Source organism: Crassostrea angulata, chromosome 9, assembly GCF_025612915.1.
Source record: "Crassostrea angulata isolate pt1a10 chromosome 9, ASM2561291v2, whole genome shotgun sequence".
NCBI lineage: Eukaryota > Metazoa > Mollusca > Bivalvia > Ostreida > Ostreidae > Magallana > Magallana angulata.
The window spans coordinates 31,889,746-31,915,762 of record NC_069119.1 but is presented as its reverse complement, the minus strand read 5'-3'; the positions used below and the strand labels follow the sequence as shown (position 1 = coordinate 31,915,762).

The following is a 26,017-nucleotide window of genomic DNA, read 5'->3' as shown; positions in this document are numbered from 1 at the left end:
AATTCGTAAAAAATGAGTATTTGATTCTTCGAACAAAGATCATGGACATCTTTGCGAACAAAGATGTCCATGATAACTTACTCCTGGCCCACAAAACACGACGGACTCTAATTATTTGTCGAACGCCCAATTTCTTGGCCATAGCTTGCTCTCTCAGGTCAATCATTTATCTATGAATGGCCCTTAGCTGGGTTGTCCTTTTTGACAGAATCCGTGTTGAATTTGATATACACCTCTTTACCTGTCCTTTGTTTGTTTTGTGAGGATTTTTTTCAGTTCTATTAGTATAAATAAAGTAAATTCTTTTTAGAAGTGGGGTAAGGGTCCAAAAAAGTGTTTAAATTATATTTTAAAAAGTACATGTATACATTATATTTCTATGAAAAAATATCTTCAATGTACATGTACCTACATAGGCACAGACAAATATATCTTGTGGTTTTTGAAACCCATTTTAAGAATAGGGTACCCTACTTTGAGACAAAGTTACAACAATGAGAAACAAGCCAATTCAAGAAATGTTTACTTTTTTATCCTCAAATGTACATGTACAAGATGGCCGTACCCCCCCCCCCCCCCAAAGGTTTCTGTTCAGAATTACTAACTCCTGCACGGCAGTACGTACTTCAGCGGCTGTTCAAGGGGATTGGTATCGGTATAGTAGTTACAGTATAATATAAAACCCTTCTCCTGGCTGTCACTAAAACGTGTGTTTATATACAGCTGTTACATGTATACATGCATGTACATTGTAGACTGGTGCACGTGTTATTTATCAGGTATAGCTATCATCAAATGTTAAAAGCAATGATGAAATAAAAGGGTCTCGGATTTCGTTTCAAATAGAATTGAAAATACAAACAAGAGACTCGCTCGTGACAGGTCCATCTACGGGTTATGGTAACTAGAGATAGTCAAGTCTATATAGGCTTTTGGTTAGGTTCTTGATCCGCCACTTATTATCTAAAGAAATTTATGTGGACAATTACTATCGTGGATTTAACAAACTTTTTTTTTCATCTACAGCCCATCATTGTATCTAGCCATAAAACTTTATTTGTTGATCAAGTGTCAGTTTCGAGTGGATAATACTTCCGGAATAATTATCGCCCATAGGAGTGAACCCCGCTTTTATTTCCTACTTTCTTTTGTGTCAACTATCGGCCGCCCACCTACGTTGACTCTTCACGAATGATCAGTTTTTGTGCGTTTCATTTTCCACTTAGAAAATAGCTTTCGATGCATATGCTTACTCTGCAAAAATGCGGCAATTAAGGTGATTTAGACATTGCAACTCTTGAGTCTAAAGGAATAAAGTCACTGAAACGAGGCAGGTAAGTTACTTTCACTTTGTCTCAAAAGGTCAGATCAAAGACCTAGAAAGAAGTACTTGTACATGGGCCGAGTCTGGTGTTTATTCAATAGCATTATCCAGCGTACAGGTGCTTATTTTATATTGATTCAGATGTTTAGTCTTAGTTGGCTGTATTTATTTCACAACATTAGAACATTGCATAGCCCACTTTTTTGTGCCAGCAATCTAACTGATGTAAACGTCACATTTCTCCCCCCCCCCCCCCCCCCCCCGAATAATCTTTGCACAACCTCAATGATCAACATCTCAGGTTATTTTGCCTAGCAGGAGTTAACGTTCATTTTCAAGAGTTGGCTATACTCTGTCCCGAATTTTTGCTTCCACCACTTTTTGCTTGATATTTCAATAATAGTAAATACCTTTGTGCTCAAACTACGTTCATCCACTAATATAAAAAATGTCCAGATTATCTGTTTTGAAACGCCCCCTCTACCGCCTCAGGTTTCAATACACATCCCGAAATTGAAAGTCTACGGAGATTTTGCATTGCAACAGCCATTAATAAGCCCGGATGATAATGTTAAAAAATTGCGCGATATATTCCGAGTGTATTCCGAATGGAGAGAGTATGTAAACATTTCCCATTATAAATCTCCGTAAGGAATCTGTTTTCGTTCCTGTGAATTTTTCTGAGTGGAAAGGGATAATTGTTCAATGAAGATATCTTGGTATATTCCCTTTTAACGATTTCAACTGTATTTCTTTCACAGGTATGTGTAATTTTATAAAAAAAATCATCAAAAAGCGATGGAAGCAATAACTTGGGACAGACTATAATAAATAACCTCTATAACACAGAAAAGATGTAAAACATTGTAGTAGTTGCATGGGGCTATATGGATTGTGGATATCGGCCTGGGTAGCTCAGTGGGAGAGCTCTTGACTAGAGTTGCTGGGGTCCAGGGTTTAATTCATTTCACAGCATTAGAACATAGCCCGCTATTTTTGTGCCAGCAATCAAACTGATCAACCATCACATTTCTTCCCCCCTGAATAATCTTTGCGCAACCTCAATGATCAACATCTCAGGTTTTTTAGCCTGGCAGGAGTTAACTTTCATTTTCATTTCCCTGTCTAGCAATGTAATTTTATGCTCATTCCTCCTTTCCAATAAAATGATGGACCAAACTAGGATCTCAATGTGGGCGCCCTGAATCTCTAGTCTGGTGCTATACCAAGTTAATAACTAAGCTATTTTTGTTCTATATTGGTCAAGTCAAAAAGGTGACTGTAAACTTTACTCATTTTAAAAAAGTACATAAAGTTATGGCCTGTAACATAACATTTTTAACACAACTAAATATTCATTTTTTTGCCTTACAAAGAAACCCATATTATTTGATCTACTTAGGTAACTTTTGTTTTTGGAAACAAACAGTACGTCAGAAACTATACTAAAGACACAGTTCCCCTTTGGCGATTTTCAGATGTACAATAATTTTGCAATTTAAATTTTAGGTCAACTCTAAGTCATGAACAGGTTCAAAGAACTGGAAATCGACCTGGATTGGTTCAATGGGAGAAATGTGTCAGTTGCTTTCCTAGGTCTGGTGACCTTGAAAACCTCCCATGCCGTCTATAAGTACTACAGAGCAAAATCAAAGGTCAAGGCCAAAAGAGAGGAGTGTCTGGCAGCATGTAGGAAGATGGCCGAACATTTGACCCAAAAAGGGGTAAGTTGTATTTAATTGAGAACATGAGGTTGAAAGATACGGCACCACATTTATGAAATGTGGTTTATAATTGATTTAGCCTCCAATTATCTTAAGACTCTCAGAACACGTCCTGACAATGCTATGGACTTTTTTGAAATATTTGATAATAATGTGAAAAAAAGTTTATGAATTTGTGTATTTCAAATGAATTCATTGAAAGATATTTGGACTGGTGCCTTCAGCCATACAAATCTTGGCTAATGTTATGAAATGAAAACTCTCATAACCTTTAGAATTAAATATTCCTAGATCACCAAAGAGAAGGCAGAAAGAATTACGAGGCTGTCAATCACAGAGTTAGAACAGAGGCTACAGTCTGGGGAACTCTCAGCTGTCGAGGTGTGTGAGTGCTACCAGGCCGTTGCACTGGAAGTCGACCGCAAACTTAACTGTGTGGTTGAACCAATCTGGGAAGCCGAGGTCAGTGTTGAATGCATCGTGTGGTTCAAGAACTTATATCCTAGTTGCATTTTAGTTGGATTTCAGTTGTCAGAGTTTTAGCTTAAGAGTTGCTTTGTATTGTGTAGCTCCTGTATTTAGATGGTGGTTGCATTTCAGTTGAGTTTAAGCTTACAAGTTGCAATGTGTAGCTTGTGAACTAAGATCCCAATTACATTTCAGTTGAGTTTATTAAGCTTTCAAGTTGCAATGCAATGTTTACCTTATGAACAACAATGCTGGTGAAATTTCAGTTTAATCTAAGCTAAAGAGTTACAACACAAAGTGTAGCCCATGAATTTATTAGATGCTTGAAGTTTTTGCATTTCATATGTTTCATTTGATTTTTTAGCTTAAGAGCTGCTTTGCAGTGTATAGCCTATGTAGGTAGACACTGGTAGCATCTATTTAGCTTAACTACAGAGTTGCCTTTCTGCTTGATTAACATTATTTTGATTTAGTTTAACCAGTTTAATATGAACATATAATTTCATTTTTTCATGATCAAAATTCTGTTTTGTTTTTGTTATCTCAAAGATATTTTATATGCAAAGAAAAAAAACATGCAGAAAATATTTGGTAATTGCAACATTACTTCAGCAAATATTAAAGATCATTGAAGGTTTATAAATTATTTTGATGAAAATACCTATAAGCTGTTAGATTAGACTTTTTGCTTTTTGTGAATGATTTTTCCTGTCAAATAGCTAATATTAATCTTTTTAGCATGTGTCTTATCCTTATCATGTGAGCTGCATTTGTCTCTGATGTAGATTTAATCTTATTGAAAGTTGAATTAGCAATTTGAATTAACCTAGTACATGTAGTAGCAACACATATATAAACTGAATGTACATACAGTCAAACTTCATTATCTCGAATTAGATGGGACTGTTTAAAAACAAGTGATATCTGAGTCTTCGAGATATCGAGGGTAAAATACTTTTAAGATAAGTAGTTGGGACTTGCAAATGACTTCGACATCTCCATTGTATTCAAGATATCAGTGTTCGAGATATCGAAGTTTAATGTTTAGAGTCTTCTCTACTCATTAGTCTTTTTCAAAATCATGTTTATCATAAATCTGTGCAATAGACATGTATACTTTCAATAGAGAAATCTTTTACTTTTTTTCCAGGGTCTTTACTTGTCTAGAAATATCTCATGGTAGGCACTATATTATATAAAATATGATAAAGGCAGAGCATTGCTCCCCATCCTGAGTCAGTTTGAAATGTTTAACTTGGCACCATGTATTACTAACCATTATGTATGGCACTGGGTTTCTTTAACACGTAACTTTATACTACGGACAAGTATTTTCAAATTTGTAAATGAATTCTTAATTTTATACATGTAATTCAGTTAATTCATTTCAAGCCACCAGAACATAAAAATAGCAAATGCTGATTTTGTATCATACACCATGAAAATGCAGAAATTGTATCCTGAATTTTCAATAATTTTCTATAAGGAACTTTAAAAATTGCAAACAGTGACCAACGCAAATGAAAATGCTACACATTTTTTCCATTTCTCAAATTTTTGGACACGCAAAAAAAAAAACGTATATGCAGTAAATGGTGAATAAGTTAATTTTATTTTGATTGTAAAAAAATAAGAGACAAGATGTTAGAATCAGTGAAGGGTGCTTCTTGTCATTGTATTTGGATACCATGGATACTAATTCTATGCGTCTGATCAGTGACCTATTGTTTACAGTCATATAATTATGAGAATGAGTTTGATGCAGAATATTTTGAAAAGTTACATATACTTCAATTTTTGGTTGATGCTGAATGTACTATTGAGAAACATGTTCATTGTGGTGTACATTGGGTACATGATGTTCAGCGATGAAATTAAATTGCTTTAATTAGATGCTACCTTCTGCCATTAATAAGGTGACTAAAAATACACATCCTCAAAAGCAGCACAATTTCAGAATCATCTCTTGACAACTATTTTTGTGTATGCAGTGAGTGTGGAGTGTAATCTGATTGTATACTGTAAATTACCTACTGTATTTTACACAAGAACGTTATTTCGCAATTCCACTGTTTTGCATCAAAATTGATTTTTCTTATAATGTCATAATGGCCAAAACTGCCTGAAAATTACTGGTATTAAACAGGGAGATTTTAAAATCTGCAAGAACTGCATCTGGCGGTTTCAGCGGATTATAATTCCTTTCATTTAGTAAGGAATTTAATTACCTTAAAACATGTCTGAAGTATTCACACATTGAGAGACACACATTGTGCAATCTGTTAATACTGTAAACCAAGCAGATGTACAATGTACAATGAACTTTATTTTTTATTCGTAAATGAGCAATTATAGTAACTGTTACATATTAACGTAATGAAGAAATACAGGATAAATAACATCAGTAAGCAAGCAGGAATATCTTTTATTTCTAAAGGTGTGTTTAGCATCTGAGAGCAGTGGTTGCTCATTGTCTGTTGCGTGGTTTACAATATGTAGGGTTCTCAGACAGTCTCCTCATCCACTTAAGGGGGCTTGAGCCAATTAAGTCAATTAAAACTCTTAACTAAGTGTAATATAAATTTTAAAATTCTTAAAAAGGGAGATGAGGTAAGTGAGAGATAGACAAAATCTTACAATTAATTAAACTCTCACAGAAACTGTTCATATTAAGGCAGAGTTACAATTGTTTTTTCACTCATTCATATCACTCGGGTTTAATAACTAGTATTTTGACTGGTCAATCAGTCAGTCCCCCTAGGACCAATGTATAAATTAAGACTTTAAAGTAAAAAAAAAACACTGTATATCCAAGTTTACTGGTCATTATGTACAGTGTACTAACAGTAAATTCTTGAAGTAATATTGTACTTATGTGTACCGATCACTGTTAGACTGAGGTAAACTTGCAAGGTTTTTAAACTCCTGTCTCTTTATGTATATTATATTGAATTTGAATTTTATAGTTTTTTATTTGACAGTTATCTTTTAATTGAATCTTTCCCCTTCAAGAGCCCCAGATATGAAGTGTACACAGTTCCGATGTTAACAATTTACAAGGCTAAGCAATTAAAATTAATATTATAAGCAGGTTGCTTAAGATACATGCATTTCTATATAGCTCTTATTGATAATGAAAAATACATACATACTGTACCATTCTTTATAAGATTTTAGGGATTTTTTTTATCAAATAAATTAACAATAGTTAGTGAATCCACTGAGATATCATCAGGTGCTAAGGAAAAAATTCTTTTACCTGATTTAGATCTGTCCAAACTGAATTCTATGTTTTAAGGTGGTATGGGACATCTGTTGATATTAAATAAATGTGGATTAAAGTACAGTATAATTGGAATACATGTACTTTCACCATTTTAGAATTTTCAAATTTCACAATATTTAACCAAAAATTGGCTTTTGAAAATATTTGGAGAGTTAAAAAATGTAAAATCCCCAGCGGGATTCGAACTCATGACTTACAGATTTATAGGAAACCCTCTAACCCACTACACTACACTGTTAGGTGACAATTAACTACTAATTTAAAATTAAGCTACACTTCATTTTATTGTTTATTTCGATAAAGAATACGTCACAACACGGAAGTGTCCCAATCCACTTTAACGTTACTTCAGATAACCAAACTTCGAGGGAGGGCAATAAAATAAAAGCAAACAAAATTTTCACACAAATGATTTTATCCATTACCATTACAGTAAGCATTCAAGTTACATGTAGGCTACCTCTATAGTAATGATTTTTGCCAGCTGTTCCATGGAGTATTTGATATATTATAGTCCATAATGTGCTCTAAACATTTAAAATTTTTACAGATTGCAATAGTTTAGTAAAATCATACTGGTAAAGATCATATTGAGATAGATTTTGTTTGGTTTTTCTTAAATGCGATTGCTTCTAAACCTACGAGCGCAGATTAGGTTAAACATATATAATTTACTTTGGACAGCCTTATGTGACCCCTGGGTGACCAAATTGAATACCCTATTGAGCAATCCAACAAGGTTCTACTAAATTTCTGTAATTTGCTGTAATGTGTGGGTTTGGGAAGGTTAATTTATAAGCAATAAATATAAAATCAAAGCACTGAAAGTATTGACGGGCTCAAGTAGCCTCGGTCGGGAAACCAAAAAAATTTTCAAACACTGATTTTTGTTAATTTTGTTTCCAATCCATGAAATTATTGTTAAAACAGTCAGTTTGTATTCCCCACTACATTCTGCTGTGTTTTAATTATAAAACAGCAATAAGGAGCAATATTTGGTTTTAAAAAATGAGGCGAGCAAAATCTACATGTATTACAGGAGAAATTAGTTCCTCTGTTTGTCTGTATAACTGTGCATGAATAACTTGTTATCAGTCCCAGTATAAATATTATCTTTGTTTTGTCATTTATAAGTTTATAAGTTTTACATGTATTCCTCAAAAGGAGTTTGATATAATAAGAAATATTATCAAATGAAATGCTTGTATGATCAAGTATTGTTTTGTAATATCATAATGATTTTAATCATTATAGAGCTATTGTTTAATCTGATCAACTTTCATATATTCCCTACAAGATGCTTTGTGTGGTGTAAATGATCTTCAAGAAATAAAACTGCAGTTAATGTGTTTATTCTAAAATCAGTATTCTGAATGATTGGCATTTTTAGGAGATGGCACTTGAAAGGGATCAGAAGACAGGAAAAAAGGGGCCTCTTCATGGGATGCCAGTCAGCATCAAGGAAAACTACTACATCAAGGTACTCTGCTGGTTTTATATTCTCTCTATTGTGTATGTGTCCTTTCTCCCATAAGTACCCCTTGTAGGTTTTTAGCTCACCTGAGCTGAAAGCTCAAGTGAGCTATTCTGATCACATTTTGTCCGTCGTCCGTCTGTCCGTCTGTAAACTTTTTACATTTTGAACTTCTTCTCTAAAACCGCTTATCCAATTTCAACCAAATTTGGCACAAAGCATCCTTATAGGAGGCCGAATATAAATTGCAGAAATAAAAGTTTGATCTGTATTCAAAGCGGAGAAAACCTTGAAACTGTAGAAAAAGGGGGGTGCATTTTTAAAAATCTTCTTCTCAAGAACTACCGAGGCAAATTCAACCTAGTTTAGCATAAATTATCCTTATGGGAAGGAAAATATAAATTGCAAAAATTATGTGGTAATTCTGTTTCAAATCTGAGTTATTACGAAAATAATAATAAAGGAAATGCGTGTTTCAATCAGCTTAATAGCTTCGGGTTCGGCATCCGGTAAAATGATTCCATACTTCTAAAACGAGGTTCTTTGTTTAAAGCAGCCATGACATTACACGAAAAAGGGTCGATCTGACTATGATGAATTTGCATGTTGTGCAACAGTTCGCGTATGAAGGGAAATTTTGAAACATACAAAATATATTGGTGCCGATTTTGTGAAGTAAATTGAGGCTAAATATTTCAATGCGTTGACAGTTTTCACACATGACGTTGGTGTTAGCTTGTTCTGATTTTCGTTTCGTTCTCATTATGCTTTGTAACCTGGAAACTATCGTCTGTATTTCGTGATTTTTACGTATCAAATCAAACAGAGACTTCGGTAAATCAAACAGTTAACTGTTTACCTGCGCAAATTAAGCAAAATCGGATGTAGGGGTACTGAAATACAATTCATTCTATCGGTAATTCGGCATTATCTTTTGCGTAATGGTACATGTTGATTAATGCAATAGGTTTTGTTGAGATGCTCGGCATTTTTTCGAGTTTATTCAGTTTAAATAGAGTTTGATATCGCTGACGGAAATATGTAGGTATATAGTATACATGTATATATATGATTCATTTCGAAAAAATAAATTGTGTTCTTTATTTGTTATACATGTAGTGCATGTTTCTTGTGTTTAATTGTTTACAATTTCTATTTACTAACCATATTTGAGTGTTAAGCTTCGAATTATAAGCAAGAAACAGAGATTTGCTCACAATTCTATGTTTGTACACAGATCTTAAAAACTAAAGCTTAAAAAAGTAAAAAATTTGTCAATATTTATTAAGAAAATTTTCAAAGTCTGTTCTTCCAGAAACCAACTTTAACAACTTATTGTATTGTAAACTTAACCTTTTTAGCTCACCTGAGGGTGGGGCCACAATGGGGGGTCGAAGTTTAACAAAGGAATATATAGAGTAAATCTTTAAAAATCTTCTCCTCAGAAACTAATCAGCCAGGAAAGCTGAAACTTGTGTGAAAGCATCATCAGGTAATGTAGATACAAATTTGTGAAAATCATGATCCCCGAAGGTAAGGGTGGGGCCACAATGAAGGATCGAAGTTTTACATAGGAATATATAGAATAAATCTTTAAAAATCTTCTTCTCAGAAACTAATTAGCCAGGAAAGCTGAAACTTGTGTGGAAGCATCCTCAGGTAGTGTAGATTCAAAGTTGTGAAAATCATGACCCCCAGGGTACGGTGAGGCCACAATGGGGGATCGAAGTTTAACATAGGCATATATAGAGTAAATCTTTAAAAAATCTTCTTCTCAGAAACTAATCAGCCAGGAAAGCTGAAACTTGTGTGGAAGCATCCTCAGGTAGTGTAGATTCAATTTTGTGAAAATCATAACCCTGGGGGTAGGTTTGGGCCAAATGGAAGGTCGATGTTTTACATAGGAATAAACAGAGTAAATCTTTAAAAATCTTCTTCTCAGAAACTAATCAGCCAGGAAAGCTGAAACTTGTGTGAAAGCATCCTCAATTAGTGTAGATTCATAGTTGTGAGAATCATGATCCCCAGGGGTAGGGTGAGGCCACAATGGGGGGTCAAAATTTAACAAAGGAATATATAGGGTAAATCTTTAAAAATCTTCTCAGAAACTAATCAGCCAGATGTTTCTTTATAATTGTTAAGACTTTGGCCCCAGGACAATTCTTTGGCCTCCCGAGAAGGTTCAGAGTTTGATGTACGTTTATATCTAATATATAAACTATTGTTAAGGATCATTTTGAGAACTGCAATACTCAACATATGATATGACCATAAAATCATCTTGTTAGAAAAGGGACTAATGATTATAAACATAAGAATATCCAGGGGAAAATGGATTTTATTTATACAGGATCTACATGTATTATTGTACATTGTCCAGATAGTTTGTATTATGACTCCATTAAGCTGATTTTATCATACCTATTGTTCCTCAGGTGAGCGATGTGGCCCATGGGCCTTTTGTTTTGATTATTGGGAGGAGGGAGAGGAGGGAGTTATTTAAAGACAGTCAAATTTGAAAAAAAAAAAATATTGGTTCCTATGACCAACCTCATCACTGTTTAAAAAAAAATTTCAAAAAAGTGAATTGAAACAAAAATTAGTTTTTCGGTATCTTGGTATGAAAACACACTTGCAGGATGTAAATCATAATTAACTAACACTAAATAATGTAAGATTGGTCTGTTTTGTTGTTTATAGGGATATGACTGCACTGCTGGCATGCAGAGATGTATAGGAGACCCTGTGTCAGAGGATGCTGTCGTTGTGAAGGTGAAATCTCAGTATAATATAATTCCTGAAGTCATTTATTCTGTACAACAGAGTCTTAACCAAAAGATAGGATTTAATGTTCAATGAAAATCAAGCAAAATTAAGGACTGATCTTTTGTTTGATTAATGGATGGGCATATCATTTCACTGAAGATTCATTAAAATGACTTTGAACTCATTGTGCACATATACACTAGTGCAATACCAATGCTATACTTTGAACACATGGCTTGCATGTAATTTATTTTAATGCTCATAAAATGACAGGGAACTAAAGAGACTTGCTTTCTCAAACTTCCATACTTTGAATATTTTGAAATATAGGTTCTCAAGAGACAAGGAGCAGTTCCTTTTGTCCGCACCAACGTCCCTCAAACCATGATGACCTTTGAGTGTTCAAATCCAATTTATGGTCGAACTTTGAACCCTCAGGACACGAATCGTGGCCCTGGGGGGTCATCTGGAGGGGAAGGGGCTCTGATAGCTGCGGGAGGGTCTATACTAGGGATCGGTACGGACATCGGTGGCAGTATAAGAATCCCTGCCAATATGTGTGGGATTTGTGGTCTAAAGCCAACAGCAGGGAGAATCAGGTAAGACAACCTTTATAACATGACGTATAGCAGGCTGCGGTAATCAAAGGTGTTTTTTTTGTCAGCAAAGCGTGCTTCATCAATATTCGTTGAATACCAATTTTCATGGATTTCGATATTAAGTTAATCCACGAAATTAAGTGTTCATTGAAGTGCAATTTCTATTAACATTTTGTATTGATAGGGTCATTGGCCACAATTAAATTTCCATATCCTTGAAACTGTGATTTTCACTTTATCCACAAAAATTCATACCCTTGGAAATCAATGAAACCACAGTATTCTTTTCCTCTTAATTTGTACTCATCTTTCTTCTTCTTTTCCTCTTTCCCTTCTCTCAATTATAATTGAAGGATGCAAATAAATTGGTTTCTGTTTTCATTTTGTTCTTCAGGAATAATTTTCCTTTTATGCTGGAAATTTAAATTTCTGTACTTCTTTTTAGGTCTAATGTCAATAAAGTACATGTGAATAATAAATTGCTTCATTTTATTTCCTCCATGCACTTATGAGTAAACCTCTCCCTCTCTGTCTTTCTCTCTCTCTCTATCTCTCTCTCTCTCTCATCAGAAAAAGATATGTGCTATTATCAGGTATATTTTACACACTTCTGTATATGTAATAATTTTGATATCCTTTTTAGCATCTTGACAATTTTTTTTTTTTTGGGGGGGGGGGGGGGGGGGGTTGTATAGAAATATGTGTATTACCCAATTTTTATCTAATATATATGTATATTGAAGACTAAAATTTCTTTGCTATTGAATAATTTATGCCAGCGTGTTTGTATTTTTTATGCAGTGGCCTTGTAGTTAAATGTTTGATGATTTTTGCACTTTTGCAGTGGAGCTGGTACTCACAAACTTACTAAAGGCCAAACTTTAGGTACAGTATTTATCAAAGAAATGAAGCAGACAATGTTTAATTATTCAGGTCACAGCATGAAGATGCAGACCCATTTTTGATGAGGACCTTAATTGTTTTATTTTGAATATCGTGATTTATGGTGATAATGCATGTATGAAAGCTTGATTTGAACTTTTTGCACTTGTATCAGTCAAATCTGCCTCGGGGATGTTGTCTAGAGATGTGGATGGTGTAACCATGGCAATGAGAGCTCTTTTGTGTCAGTACATGTTCGACCTTGACCCCACGGTTCCTCCTATACCATTCAGAGAAGAGGTCAGTAACAAGACATCAGAGTCATGTGAATGCTTACTTGTATAGTAAAACACGCTCATAATGAATTCCCAGGGATGTGCAGTTTTGCTTCATTATAAGCATAATTAGTTATATCTGTCAAGTTTACAACATGTAATAGATTCATGGGGAACGAAAAATCACTTCCCTGTAAGCGTCAATTTACTATAAGCGTGTTCGTTTTGACTGTGTTTTACTGCATACAGAATAGGAATGCAAGGCATTAAATTCTAAAAATTTTAACATTTTGCCAATAGAGCTAAGACATTCATAAGTGACTCAATATAAGTTGTTAAACTTGTTTATCAATCATTGTAAAAAAAAAAATATAGTAACTGTTTAAGACTAAAATGAAGTACGATGGCATAGTAATACACAGTGTAAGACAGAAAAATCTCTCACTGCTATATGTCTCTCACTGTACAAACCAATCTCACACCGGTGATAATGAAAGAAATGTATCATAATGATATAATTGTAGATTTATCAGGACAAGCAACCCCTCAGGATTGGATATTACCTAGATGATGGCTACATCCCCTCGGTTCCATCCATGCATCAAGCCGTAGAGAAAGCCAAGTCTATTCTAGAGTCTCGGGGACATAAGGTCTGTCTGTACATATAACATTTCATAATTATGGTGTATTTTATTAAATGTCGAGTAGATTCCTTATTAAATGTGAGGAATTAATTTCCACTAAAAATCGCAAGAAGCAACTTTCTTGGATTTTTAAGTCTCGCATTTATTTTTCAGGCAGTTTTGAACTATAGGGAATTATAACAAAAAATTGATGATCTGGATTTTAAATTCTCGCGATTTGATACAAAACAGCGGAATTGTGGAATTAAGTACTCGCATAAAATAAGGAATTTACAGTATAATTTTTTTAGAAATGGAAAGTTTAGTCAAATTATGTTAAAAAGGTCTGGTGTTCATCGTGGTTACTATGCAATTTTTGTATTTTTTAATACAAGTTTTCAATTTACCTAACAAAATTTCTCTTTTCTTTTTAGCTTATTTCAATGCAACCTGTAGATGCTAGAAGGATGTTCAGGCTATTTTTAGATACTGTAGGAGCAGATGGCACGAAAACCTACCTCACTTGCATGTATGTATGAAAAGTTTGTCATTGACACTGTAGATTCTAAATTAAATGCAAGGAATAAAATCCACAAAAAATTGCAATAAGCACAAATTTCGAAAAATTTTAAAATCTGACTTGCTTAATTTTATTTTTCGGACAGAGTTAAACTAAATGAAACTGCGGTAAAAATTTGGCCTTTGCCAATTCATATTCTGGTGATTTGATGCAAATATGGTTGAATTGTGAACTTAGGTACGAGTCTCACGTAAAATAAGGAATTTACAGTATTACACACACTTACTTCCCTGATTATACAGAAAAAGTTTGTAATCATTTGCTGTAGAAGCACATTTTTTCGTTGGGTCAAAATGTCCTTGTATTGCAACAAAAAAAAAATTCTGTTGGCATTTAATTTCGTCATATCGTAATCTCTTTGTATACATTAATACTTTAGTTAAAGATTCGTCCTGGATTTAATTTCTTTGATTTATACTGCCAATGAAAATAACTAAATTAAATCTACTTCAACTGTACTTGTATATATATGAGAAATTTGTCATTTCTCATTTACAAATGTACGCAAAGCTTGTTTTCACTTGGAATGCATAGTTTCATGTACATGTACGTATGAAATGTTTGTTATCAATATTAAACACATTCACTTAATCTGTTCCTCTTCTAAAGAATAAAAACCTTTAAAATCTTCCTCAAGATATATTACTTTGTCTGATTTTTTTTTTTTATAAACCTGCATTCAGAGAAACAGTTTTACATTGGGAAATTTGATGAATAGAAAATTTATGGTATACTGAAGCAGGAAATTATAACATTTTTTATTTATTGTTTAATTTGTGTAATAGGGTGATCTTAAATTTGCTGTTTGCTGATCATATTCTTTTTATCTTTAAAATTTACTGAATAAATTTGAACTGGGATTATATTCCATTCATATCAGTGTGTGTACCCCAATAAAGGGATGTCTGAACAACTGAGCAGTGAACTGCTGTAGATTCCTAATTTTACGCGAGTACTTAATTCCGCGATTCAGCTGATTTCCATTAAATCGCGAATGACGAATTTTTATCATAGTTTCGTGTAGTTTACGTACTGTGTATGTCCAAAAACTAAAAGTGAAATTTAAAAATTCACAAGATGTGCTTCTCGCAATTTTACATGGATATTATTAAATTCTTCACATTAAATAAGAAACTGCACTATACGTACCCCTGACCAGTGTGCTATATGATGCCCTTTTCCGTTGTCAAAACAAGATACTTTTTTTTATATATTTATTATTCTATAATGAATTTATGAAATGAAATAGAAAAAATAACTCCATTTTTATGTTTTTTGACTGATTACTTGAGTGATTTTACAGAGTATTGCATGTATTATTTAAAGCAATATGAGCTGCATTTTTTATGTTGAATATTTATTTTTTTTATTAAAATGTTTTTTCTACTAAAATGACAAAAATACCGGTTTTTAAATTTCTGTTAGCCGTATTTTTAAATTAAATTATTGTCGTCCTGTACAAAAATTGATTTGCTATATATTCCTTAGAAAAGAAATCTTTCCTTTGATAAAAATTAATGATTTTTTCAAATCTTATTTATCATAAAAGTTTAAGTTACATGCAGACTTATCATACTAGCAGGTTTTTGCAGCAAAATAAAATTATAAAAAATACAGCTCATATTGCTTTAATAATTGGCACTTTAAATGAAAACTTGAGTAACCCATTTTTCAAATAGGATGCTAATTAAGTGTGTAGCTATTAATAATTAAAACAGAAGGAATTTGCAATTTATTTTAAAAGTTTACCTGTCTTTGTCATTGTTGGAAACCCTTGACCACTTCTCCATATGCTACCTTACTATTTGTCAGCTTAAAGCTTTAAAGTTAACTTTTTAATTGAAAGTTATGATAGAGCTATTTTAACAAGAGCTTGGACTTTGCGTGGTTGTGTCAAACAGCAATGTAACATAGGCCTGTCTATTTCATTGCTGGCCACTCAGCCATGGCTCTTTGAAATCAACTAGATTTGTCTTACTTTTGAGCTAAGACTTTGCAATCTGTGCATATTTCACTCGAAACCAGTGCTTTAAATTTTCAGCTTGTTTTGGTGGAAGAAAAAGAGAGTTAAGTTCTATTGATAGTCCAAGGCCTTGCTAAAAATGGTTCTAAAAATTGAGATATTTTGGAATAATGATCATATACCTATAAAATTTAAGAAATGTATAGTGAATATTTGAAAGCCATATATTTGTGCATGGGTTTCTACATTACCTTACATTTTCTGCCATGATGATCAAATTCAGCAAGGTATCTTTTTTGCAGGAAGGATGATATCTATGATTCTACAGTGCGGCAATTTTTCTATACCTCCCACTTACCAGGTGTCCTAAAGAAAATGATTGGATGGATTATGTCAGCCGTATCAAGGGTCAGTACCTGTGGTTAATACGGTACATTCAATTCTCATCCTCTGAAATAAGAGGTATTAAGCTGTAAAAATGAAAAGAAACAGTGATGAAGCCACTTAACAAGACCTTTGACTTTTGGTAGGTTGTAATTACCTGGTATTTACCGGTACTTCTTGCATCCAAACAGGTAATGGCTGAGTGACCAGCAATGATATAGAGAGGCCTACTTCACATTGCTTTTGACATTTCATGTCATTTTTCATTTTGTTTATTCTCATATTGTATAAAACAACATAGAGAAAATATACAATACATACAATATTATACAAAAAGCAAGAGTGTATACTCTACACATCAACCTGGAGAGTTGACTCTCTTAATAATAATATTGATAAATTTACAAAAGTTATTAATAACAGCTATCGGTGATTTTTTACATGAAAATAATTCAAAAAATTTGAAAGCATTTGGTCGTATAAAATACATTGATGGTAAATAAGCTTTAAAAATTTCTATATTCTTTCAATTCCGGACATATCATAATATAGTGATATTCGTCGCCAATGTTATTTTTGCATAAATTACAAAAACATTGATTTCTAGGTACATTATTCCATCTGCCTGTCTCAATTGGCAGTTTATGGTTGCTTGTTCTAAATCTAACTAATGTAGTAATGTTATCATATAAGCACCAGAGTTTATGTAATTTCTAGGTACAAAAATGTTATTGGTAAGCAAGTTATAGATCAATTCTTTACTAGATGTGTTACAATCAGAGACCCATTTTTGTTGAAATTGGTCAATCAAAGTTTGATTAACAATATTTAAAATCCATTTTTCATTTTCTACATTATGCATCAACCAGACATAGCTTAGACCACATTCATATAAAATATTCTGTATACATTCACACAAAGATTGCTTATGACCTAAGGGTGTGTCATGACCTTAACCCAAGGTCATTCGGGCAAGGTCAAGGTCACTGATAGTAAAAGTGCAAAATTCGTGTCTGGTCCATATCTTTTTAATGGAGAAACATTGGAAGTTCTTACTTCACACAAAGATTGCTTATGACCGAAGGGTGTGTCATGACCTTGACCCAAGGACATTTGGACAAGGTCAAGGTCAATGGCAGAAAAAATGCAAAGTTCTTGTCTGGTCCATATCTTTCTTATGGAGAAACATTGGAAGTTCTCAGTTCACACAAAGATTGCTTATGAGCTAAGGGTTTGTCATGACCTTCACCCAAGGTCATTTGGGCAAGGCCAAGGTCACTTACAGAAAAGTGTAAAACTCGTGTCCAGTCCATATCTTTCTAATGGACAAGTATTGCAAGTTCTTAATTCACATCTAGAATGCTTATAACCTGAGAGTGTGTCATGACCTTGACCAAAGAAAAAAAAATCGGGCTCAGTATACCAATAATTCAAAATGTTTTTATTTAGTGGCTGCTTGACATGTGGAATTTCGTTTGATTCGAGTCATGTTTGTAAACATAAGGATGCAAATGTCCTCATGCATTAACAGTTAACTTGAACTAAAATGGAATTTAAAGAATACAAATTGGTTTGTGTACTCATATTAGCATTAACAGTTTTAAAAAATAGAGCAGTTGTTATTTATAGAAAATGGATGATGAAATAGATTCATCCAATATTTCTATAATAGTAAAAAAACATGAGTTATGATTTTTTTTAGAGCTTGCTCACAGTACCTCTAGTTTTCTCTAAAACCACTCTGATTTTCCCTGATAAGATTAACATTATCAGCAAAAGTAGTTAACCTTCTACACGATACAGAAGTAAAAACCTTTCCTAGACAGCTCAAAAGAGTAATCGGATGGTAATTTTGTGGGTCAGCATAACTACCCTTTTTCTTATATATTGGTTTTATGTTCCCGACCAGCCAGGCTTCCGGAATAATACCAGTATCAAACACAAAATTAAAAAGTTTTACATATAATGGTATCATGATATTAATAGATGACTTAATATATTCATTAACAACAGTATCTGGTCCCGGCGATTTATTATTTTTAATAGTTTTAACAACCTCAAGAATTTCGGCCGCGGTAATTGGGTCATTAAGCAAAGAGTTACATTTTAAAATCATCTTCTCATCTATCATTGAAGGAAGAATAGTCTAATTCAATATCACAACTACTCAAAGCCCAAGCTCTTGTTAAAATGCCTTTACAGTACATTCAATTAACTTATCTATGGTACATATATTTATTATTGGTACATATATTCAGTGTGTTCACGGTACAGATCAAGGTTCAATTGTTAAGTAAATATGGTATATCAGGAGAGTTTTTGTGTCTTAATTGCAAATTTTTCTAGAAAATCTGACAAAAAGACATAATTTGTGCAAGTCATTCTTATGCATTTTCAGAAGATATATTTTATTATACATTTATAATCAATATAATATTTGCATGTTTTGCAATATGAAAATGATTCCAAAAATATTGTGAAAATAGATCATGGTGAAAAACCTACATGTAATATACTGTATTTGTTTTACTAAATACATAATTATATTGTCGATGTAAAATTGCCTACACTAGCTCATGATCATGCAGTAGAACTTGTTTCATCTTACAAAGTCTGGAGTTTAAAAATACATGTAGATAATTTGTGAGTACTATAAAATAACTTTCTTTAAATATTTCTTTCTTGTTTTAGGATGAAATTGCAGGATACATGGTGAAGGCTTTATCAGGGTTTGGGTATGTACCTGTCAGTGTTTTCTCTCTCTCTCTCTCTCTCTCTCTCTCTCTCTCTCTCTTTTTGAAAAAAAAAATTAAAATGGATTTTTATTTGTAAAGATATCAATATGTGGTTTTTTATGTGAATGAAAAAATAGAATATTCATAGGAGACTGTTTTTGTAGGACTGTGTACGAATACTGGAATCATGCTCTTGATATTGAGGTAATTATTCTAAGGATGATTTTGTAAAAAAAAAATAAAAAAAATATTTAGGTCAAATCCAAATTAACGTTTGAAATTTAAATGTGGCAGACAGGTATTTTATTATTTGCAAAGGGGAATAACTCAATTTACACATTATTTACCTATATAAAAATAAGTTATTCCTCTTTTCAGTTTAAGGTCAGACAACACGGTCCTCGATAAATAATAATTATTTTTCAAACTTTCAACGGCCTGATAATATACCATTTAAAATTATTATTATTTATCATAATTTTTTATATGATTTAAAGTTTAAATCATATATATAGAAATGTCAAAAAGGATTTATATCAGAGGTTCAAGTGTATTTTCAATAAGATTATATTGGAAAATGCATACTCTAGTATCTTTCACAAATGCCTGGTAAGGTACCCTAATTTTTTGAAAGAAAACTTGTCAAAGTAGTAGTTAATCAATAACAAATTCCTGGAAAAAATTATATTAAATTGAGTAAAGTGTTTTCTCACCTTAATGCAGGGACATTAGAATGGATGAAGATGTGCCTGAGAACCAAAACATTAGTTTTTTGGCCTTATTTATCTTTTTCAAACAAGTCATATTAAATTGGAGAAAGTGTTCTAGTTGTTACAGTAGTTTTATGAATGAGTACTTCAAACCATTTTAAGGTAGCTCAATACATCATGACAAACTCGATCTTTCACACAGTACATCACAAGATGGCATTAAAAATGTTTTTGTAAATTGATTTGGTTGAATATCATGAGTTCACATCCACCTGGGATAATTATGTTCATAATTACCGAATCAAATGTGAAAAATGTTAATTTTTTTTACCCTGAATTGATTTAATTTTTTTCAACTATTTGACTGAAATACTTCTTATGCATCATACTAAGTAATTTTCTGCTGATTTGAGAAACTATTTCAAGATATAGTGAGCCACCTTGAATTCACCTGGGAGAAAATATAAGATATGCTAGATCTTAACTGTTCCACTCATGACAGCTCATGTAGTTTTGCAACTTTTTAAGACATCATTGTGAAGAGAAAAAAAATGTCTCAGTTTTAGTTTATTTATTTTTGAAGGAAAATCAAGATATATTGCGACATAGTTGAAAATATAATACAATGTATGATACATTTTAAATTTTCATATCCTATAAATTATATCAAAAACATGTAATATATATAAATGTAAACAATTATATGCCTTTGGGTATTGCATGATAGTAATTAAAATTCATTGTCCTATATGTGACAAAATGAGAGTGTCTCATATTCCTCCTTGCTTATAAATGCATCTACTTTTTTTTGGTAGGATTACAAGGACGACACTCTGGCCCTGTGGAGATCCCTGGGAATCGACGCTGTCATTTGTCCAGGATTTGCTTTCCCTGCTATTCCACACAATACATTTGGAGATTTAGTTGGTAAGGAGCAGGAAAGCTACCAATAACATAGTTTGAAGTAGAAATATAGAGTTTTATAAAATTGTACATCCAGTAATTTTATGCGATTTAAAAAGTTTTTCATAGAAAATGATAAAGAATATAATTTCTATGTACCTGTATTTAATAATTTGAGATTTAAAACTTTTTGCGAAAAAAGCAAAAATTAGATCATTGTGAAAATTACCAAATATATGATGGCTGCTATTGATGATGGGTATTTAGTTGATAAAGCATTACGTGTATTCAGTAAGTGTATATATATATTTTTGAAATGTCATTATAGGAGGGTGTGTGTACTCTACGATGTACAACTTGCTCAACTACCCAGCAGGTGTGCTTCCTGTTACCAAGGTGACAGAGCAGGATATAAAGGATATGGCTAATTACCCAAACAAGACCAAGTTTGAAAAGAACATTAAAAAGGTAAAGTATATGAGGAGTTTCAGGTCAATTTAATGGCACTGTACTAGAGATCAAATGTTACAATTTGGATGTAATTTATTGGCATAATATAAAAAGAATTTAAAAAGGTTACCTTTTATCAATAGAAAATTTTATTCATTTTTCTTTGATAGCAAATGCATGTACATGGATGTACAAGTGTAAGGCAAAAAAAAATTTTGTTTCTAAGGCACAATCTCATTAGGTCAAATGTTGCATTTTATTGGGAGAACAATTTTATTTTATTTGCATGCTCAACATTGCCCAAGAAAGTTGATAATCTTATAGAGGGAAGAGAGTGTTTTACACCAATTGGGATTAGCTACCAACAAATGGAAACAGTTTTTAGTTACTGTGGAATCATTAGAATTCGTGGTGGCTCAATTTTTGTGATATTTGTGGGTAGTCTTCACCCTCGAATTTACATTCTCAACAAAAACTTATTATGAAAAATTAAGTTTTCCTACTGAAACTGAAAACCGAAGCCTCCTCAAAATTGCATCCCCACGAATAAGCAAAAAACAATGCACTTAAATTGGCCCCCATGAATTAAATGATTCCACAGAAAGTAAAAGTGGTACATAATCATGCCTGCATGATTTTTTTGTGGCTTTAACATTGAGTTTTTTTGGGTTTCATTTTTTTGTGGCTTTAACATTGAGTTATTCTGGGTTTTCAGATGATGTTGGGAGGGACTGTGGGTCTACCCTGTGGGGTGCAGTGTGTGGCCCTACCCTACCAAGAGGAACTGGTCATCAGACTCATGAAGGAAGTGGAGCAAGGGCTCAAGGGAGATAACTCATAAAAAAAAAATGCAGAAAATATATGTAAGAAAAGGATGGTTAATGTTTATGTACATTACTGTAGATTCCTAATTAAACGTGACAAAATAATTTCCGCTTAAAATCGCAAAAAGCAACCCTTATGAATTTTAAAATCTCGCTTTTATTTTTCAGACAGTTTTGAACTATAGGAAATTATTGCAAAAATTGGTGATCGCGATTTTATATTCTCGCAATTTGATACAAAACAGCGGAATCACGGAATTAAGTACTCGCATAAAATAAGGAATTTACAGTATTATTTCAGGTGCTGTACAGTGTGTCAATTTATTGTATCTTCAATTGAAACTGTTAGCTTTCAAATATACATGTAGTGTAGAATAATTTTTTTTCTAGTACCGCAAATAATTCTATATGGGCAATTAATAATTAACCATTGTGGGGGTTGTATGTGTGTTTGTGTTTTATATAATTGTGTGTGCAAGTTATTATAAACTAATTTATTCACTACTATGTTAAATATTTTACATGTATAAGTCATGATTGTCGATTTGGTATGAAATTTAAGTGCCATAGTTAATTTTTTTTTTCAATGTCTCAAATATTGCTATTGTGTCAACTTGATTTTAATTAAATTGATTTTTATAAATACATGTCATTTTCATATTTGTTACATATTTGTTGAATTTTTTTTTCATTTCAATTTGTTAACTGTTTTTGATTGTTTGAAAGTGAGTTTACATTGCCTGCATATATACATACATACAACTTTGATGACCTTAGCATCAATTCAAGTCATTTAAAGATTAGCAAATATCTTCAAGTGAACAAACTTTTCCATATTGATGTACTGAATATCTTAATGGGGTTTTTACATCCTGCTCTATATTTCAGTATAATCATGATTATTTTCATTTATTTGTACATGGCAAAAAATTGAACTAATAGAATACAATTCAGTTGTTATGTGCTGTAGAAGACTTTTAAAATTGCAATTCTGATATGGTACACAAAGAATAAAAATTGCAGCTTTACTTCATTTTAACAGCAGCCAGCATACCAAAAAGAAATCAAAAGTACTGTGTCTGGTTTTTTGTTGATTTTGTTCACTAATTAACTGTAGCTTCAATATTTCTCAATTTTTGGGAACTCTTCTAGCCTGATACAATAGAATTCTACTCATTAATGACAATAATTTAATACCTAAAATCTAATAAATGTCAGATTCATGAAGTCTTCTATTTTCTATTTCCATTAAATATTTGCTTTAATAGCAAGGTACAAGTGAAATGCTAGACATATGCATTTCCAAAACTTTTTTGAATTTCTTCCCAAAGAAATCCTTACTAACACAAGATGTTATTTATTCAATTAGATTATTTGAATGCATGGGTATAATGAATATAGACAAAGAATTATTAGCTACAGAGATTACTCATTGATTGTTTGTTTTATTAGCTCACCTGAGCTGAAAGCTCAAGTGAGCTTTTCTGATCACTTTTTGTCCAGCGTCCATCTGTCCGTCCGTCTCTCTGTAAATTTTTTACATTTTCGACTTCTTCTCTAGAATTACTCTAGACCAACTTCAACAAAACTTGCCACAAAGCATCGTGAGGTGAATGGGAATTAAGTTTGATAAAATGAAGGGCCATGCTTTCTTTAAAGGGGAGTTAATTAGGATTTATTGAAAATTTGTTTATATTTTTCAAAAACTTCTTCTCAAAACCATTTGACCAGAAAAGCTAAAACTTGTGTGGAAGCATCTTCAGATAGTGTAGATTCAAGTTTATTCAAATCATGGTCCCTGGGGGTAAGGTGGGATCACAATGGGGGGTTGAAATTTTATATAGAATATATAGAGTAAATCTTTATAAATCTTCTTCTCAGCAACCAATCAGCCAGAAAAGCAGAAACTTGTGTGGAAGCATCCTCATGTAGTATAGATTCAAGTTTATAAAAATCATGGTCCCCTGGGGTAGGGTGGAGCCACAATTGGGGGGGTCATACTTTTACATAGAAACATATATTGTAAATCTTTTAAAAAAGTTTTCTCAAGAACCATTTGGTCAGAAAAGCTGAAACTTGTGTGGAAGCATCCTTAGATAGTGTAGATTCAAGTTTGTTAAAATCATGGTCCCCGGGGGTAAGGTGGGGCCACAATGGGGGGGGGGGGGGGTTGAAGTTTTACATTGGAATATATAGAGTAAATCTTTAAAAATCTTCTTCTCAGCAACCAATCAGCCAGGAAAGCTGAAACTTGTGAGAAAGCATCCCCAGGTGGGATAGATTCAAGTTTCTTCAAATCATGGTCCGGGGGGAGGGGGGGGGGGGGGTAAAAATTTCCAAAGGATAATAAAAATAGAAAAAAAATTAAATTACCTTTTTCTAAAAACCACTTGCTTAGAAAAGCTGTAACTTTACTGAAAGTAACCTCAGATAATGTAGATTTAAATTCTTTCAAATCAAAATATTTAGGAGTAGGGTGGGGCCACATTGGGATTCCAATTTTACAAAGGAAAATTCAAAAAATGAAATGTTATAATGTAAGGTTTTACTTACCGGTATATGCAAGCATTTTGACATTTTGCTGATTCTTTCAAATTGTTTAGACTTTGGCCCCTGGAATATTCTTCAGCCTCACATGGGGTTCAGAGTATGATGTAGGTTTATATACCATATATAAACAAATGTTTAGAATCTTTTTGAGAACTGCAATGCTTTACAGGTGATATGACTTTAAATTCATCCTTTTAGAAAAGGGACTTGATTATAAACATATCCAGGGAAAAAATGGACTTTTATTTATACAGGATCTACATGTATTATACTACATTGTCCAGATAGTTTGAATTATGACTCTGTTAAGCTGATTTTATCATACCTATTGTTGCTCAGGTGAGCGATGTGGCCCATAATTTCATTTGAAGTTTGATTAAAAAGAAATATTGATAAAAAGTTATGTTTTTAACTTTGACTTGCTTTGATGAGAATGATAATGATTTTAATTTTTGAAATACATGTTTATATGGAAATTGTAGTGTGTTGTTCTTATTTTTATCAAATAATTGCATATGATTATTTGACAAAAGGCCAAACATTAACATAAACAATAAATGTTTTTTACTTAACCACATACTTGGGGGAGGATATTGCATATCAAAGTTATAACTGTAGGTCTGTAGCTCCTGATCTGAGAAAATTCGGATGAACGACCTGGGAGTCAACCAGACTCTCCGAATTTTTTCAGACCGGGACCTGCAGCTAATCAAAGTTACTGCAACGTTTATAGATTTCAATCATATCAAGTTATTGCATCTATGGAGGTGAAAATGCTTGCAAAATTCATGTATTGAAGAAAAGGACGTATCATAGACGATTTTAACACATCGGTTATCTCCCCTTTGTCTTTGTAATTCAATGGTACCATTTTCTCATAGTTTTTCTTGGCACTGCCTGTACGTGTACTATAAGTTCATACCATTCTTTTTTTTACCATCAAATTGGGCAACATGAGAGTCTATGTAGACATTAAACTTTTACCCCAAAGTAGGCCTCGCTAAATAAAACTGATCTGTTTCTAGGGGGAAACGTATTTGTTTTTAAAAGACGCAGTTTGGCTGTCATCGCTAAGATAATTAATAATAACTGATAGATATCTGAGTGTCGTTTATATTAAGCTGAAAATCACTGTGCTTTTGAATAATATTATATGTTCCTTGTGATAAGAAGAGACAAGTTTAAGTATTGATTTAAATTGCCCTCGCTAAAGGTCAAGGACTAAAGTTTGGAATGATACCATCATAGTTGGTATATATGTGTTCATCAATACCATTACAATAAAACTTGGTTATTGCAGAGTACAAGGGACGTGGTACTCTATTTTGTTAATAAACGTAATTCATCATAATCGATTCGTTCGTAGTACGTTTAAAGATAAGGGGTAATGAAAGTTATTTCGCTGTAAGTGTTAATTCGGTTTTATGTGTGTTCGCGGCAACCGTGATTTGCTGTATTGTCTCTTTTTAACGATGATATATGGTCAAAACCGGGTTT

General features: G+C 32.8%; 1 protein-coding gene across 2 annotated transcripts; it reads left to right on the top strand.

Annotated features, from left to right (window-relative positions):
- The first annotated feature begins 1,094 nt into the window (after positions 1 to 1,094).
- LOC128163289 (vitamin D3 hydroxylase-associated protein-like) lies at positions 1,095 to 24,996 on the top strand. 2 transcript variants are annotated; one of them, XM_052826843.1, is made up of 16 exons: positions 1,095 to 1,330; positions 2,834 to 3,048; positions 3,340 to 3,510; positions 8,193 to 8,282; positions 10,977 to 11,048; positions 11,373 to 11,641; positions 12,486 to 12,526; positions 12,699 to 12,823; positions 13,323 to 13,448; positions 13,856 to 13,950; positions 16,267 to 16,372; positions 19,040 to 19,083; positions 19,248 to 19,287; positions 20,609 to 20,720; positions 21,025 to 21,164; positions 21,862 to 24,996. In XM_052826843.1, exons 2-16 carry the CDS (start codon positions 2,848 to 2,850, stop codon positions 21,985 to 21,987), a joined length of 1,758 nt encoding a protein of 585 aa, XP_052682803.1. In that variant the 5' UTR covers positions 1,095 to 1,330; positions 2,834 to 2,847; the 3' UTR covers positions 21,988 to 24,996. The 2 variants fall into 2 exon arrangements, with proteins under 2 accessions (XP_052682803.1, XP_052682801.1); XM_052826841.1 differs by having other exon boundaries at positions 1,102 to 1,334.
- Positions 24,997 to 26,017: the final 1,021 nt, after the last annotated feature.

Coding starts and splice junctions, on each gene's coding strand:
- LOC128163289 (XM_052826843.1), top strand. CDS start 2,848: ATGAACAGGTTCAAAGAACTGGAAATCGACCTGGATTGGTTCAATGGG. Junction 3,049..3,339: donor AACATTTGACCCAAAAAGGG/GTAAGTTGTATT, acceptor AAATATTCCTAG/ATCACCAAAGAGAAGGCAGA. Junction 19,288..20,608: donor ATCATGCTCTTGATATTGAG/GTAATTATTCTA, acceptor TTTTTTTGGTAG/GATTACAAGGACGACACTCT.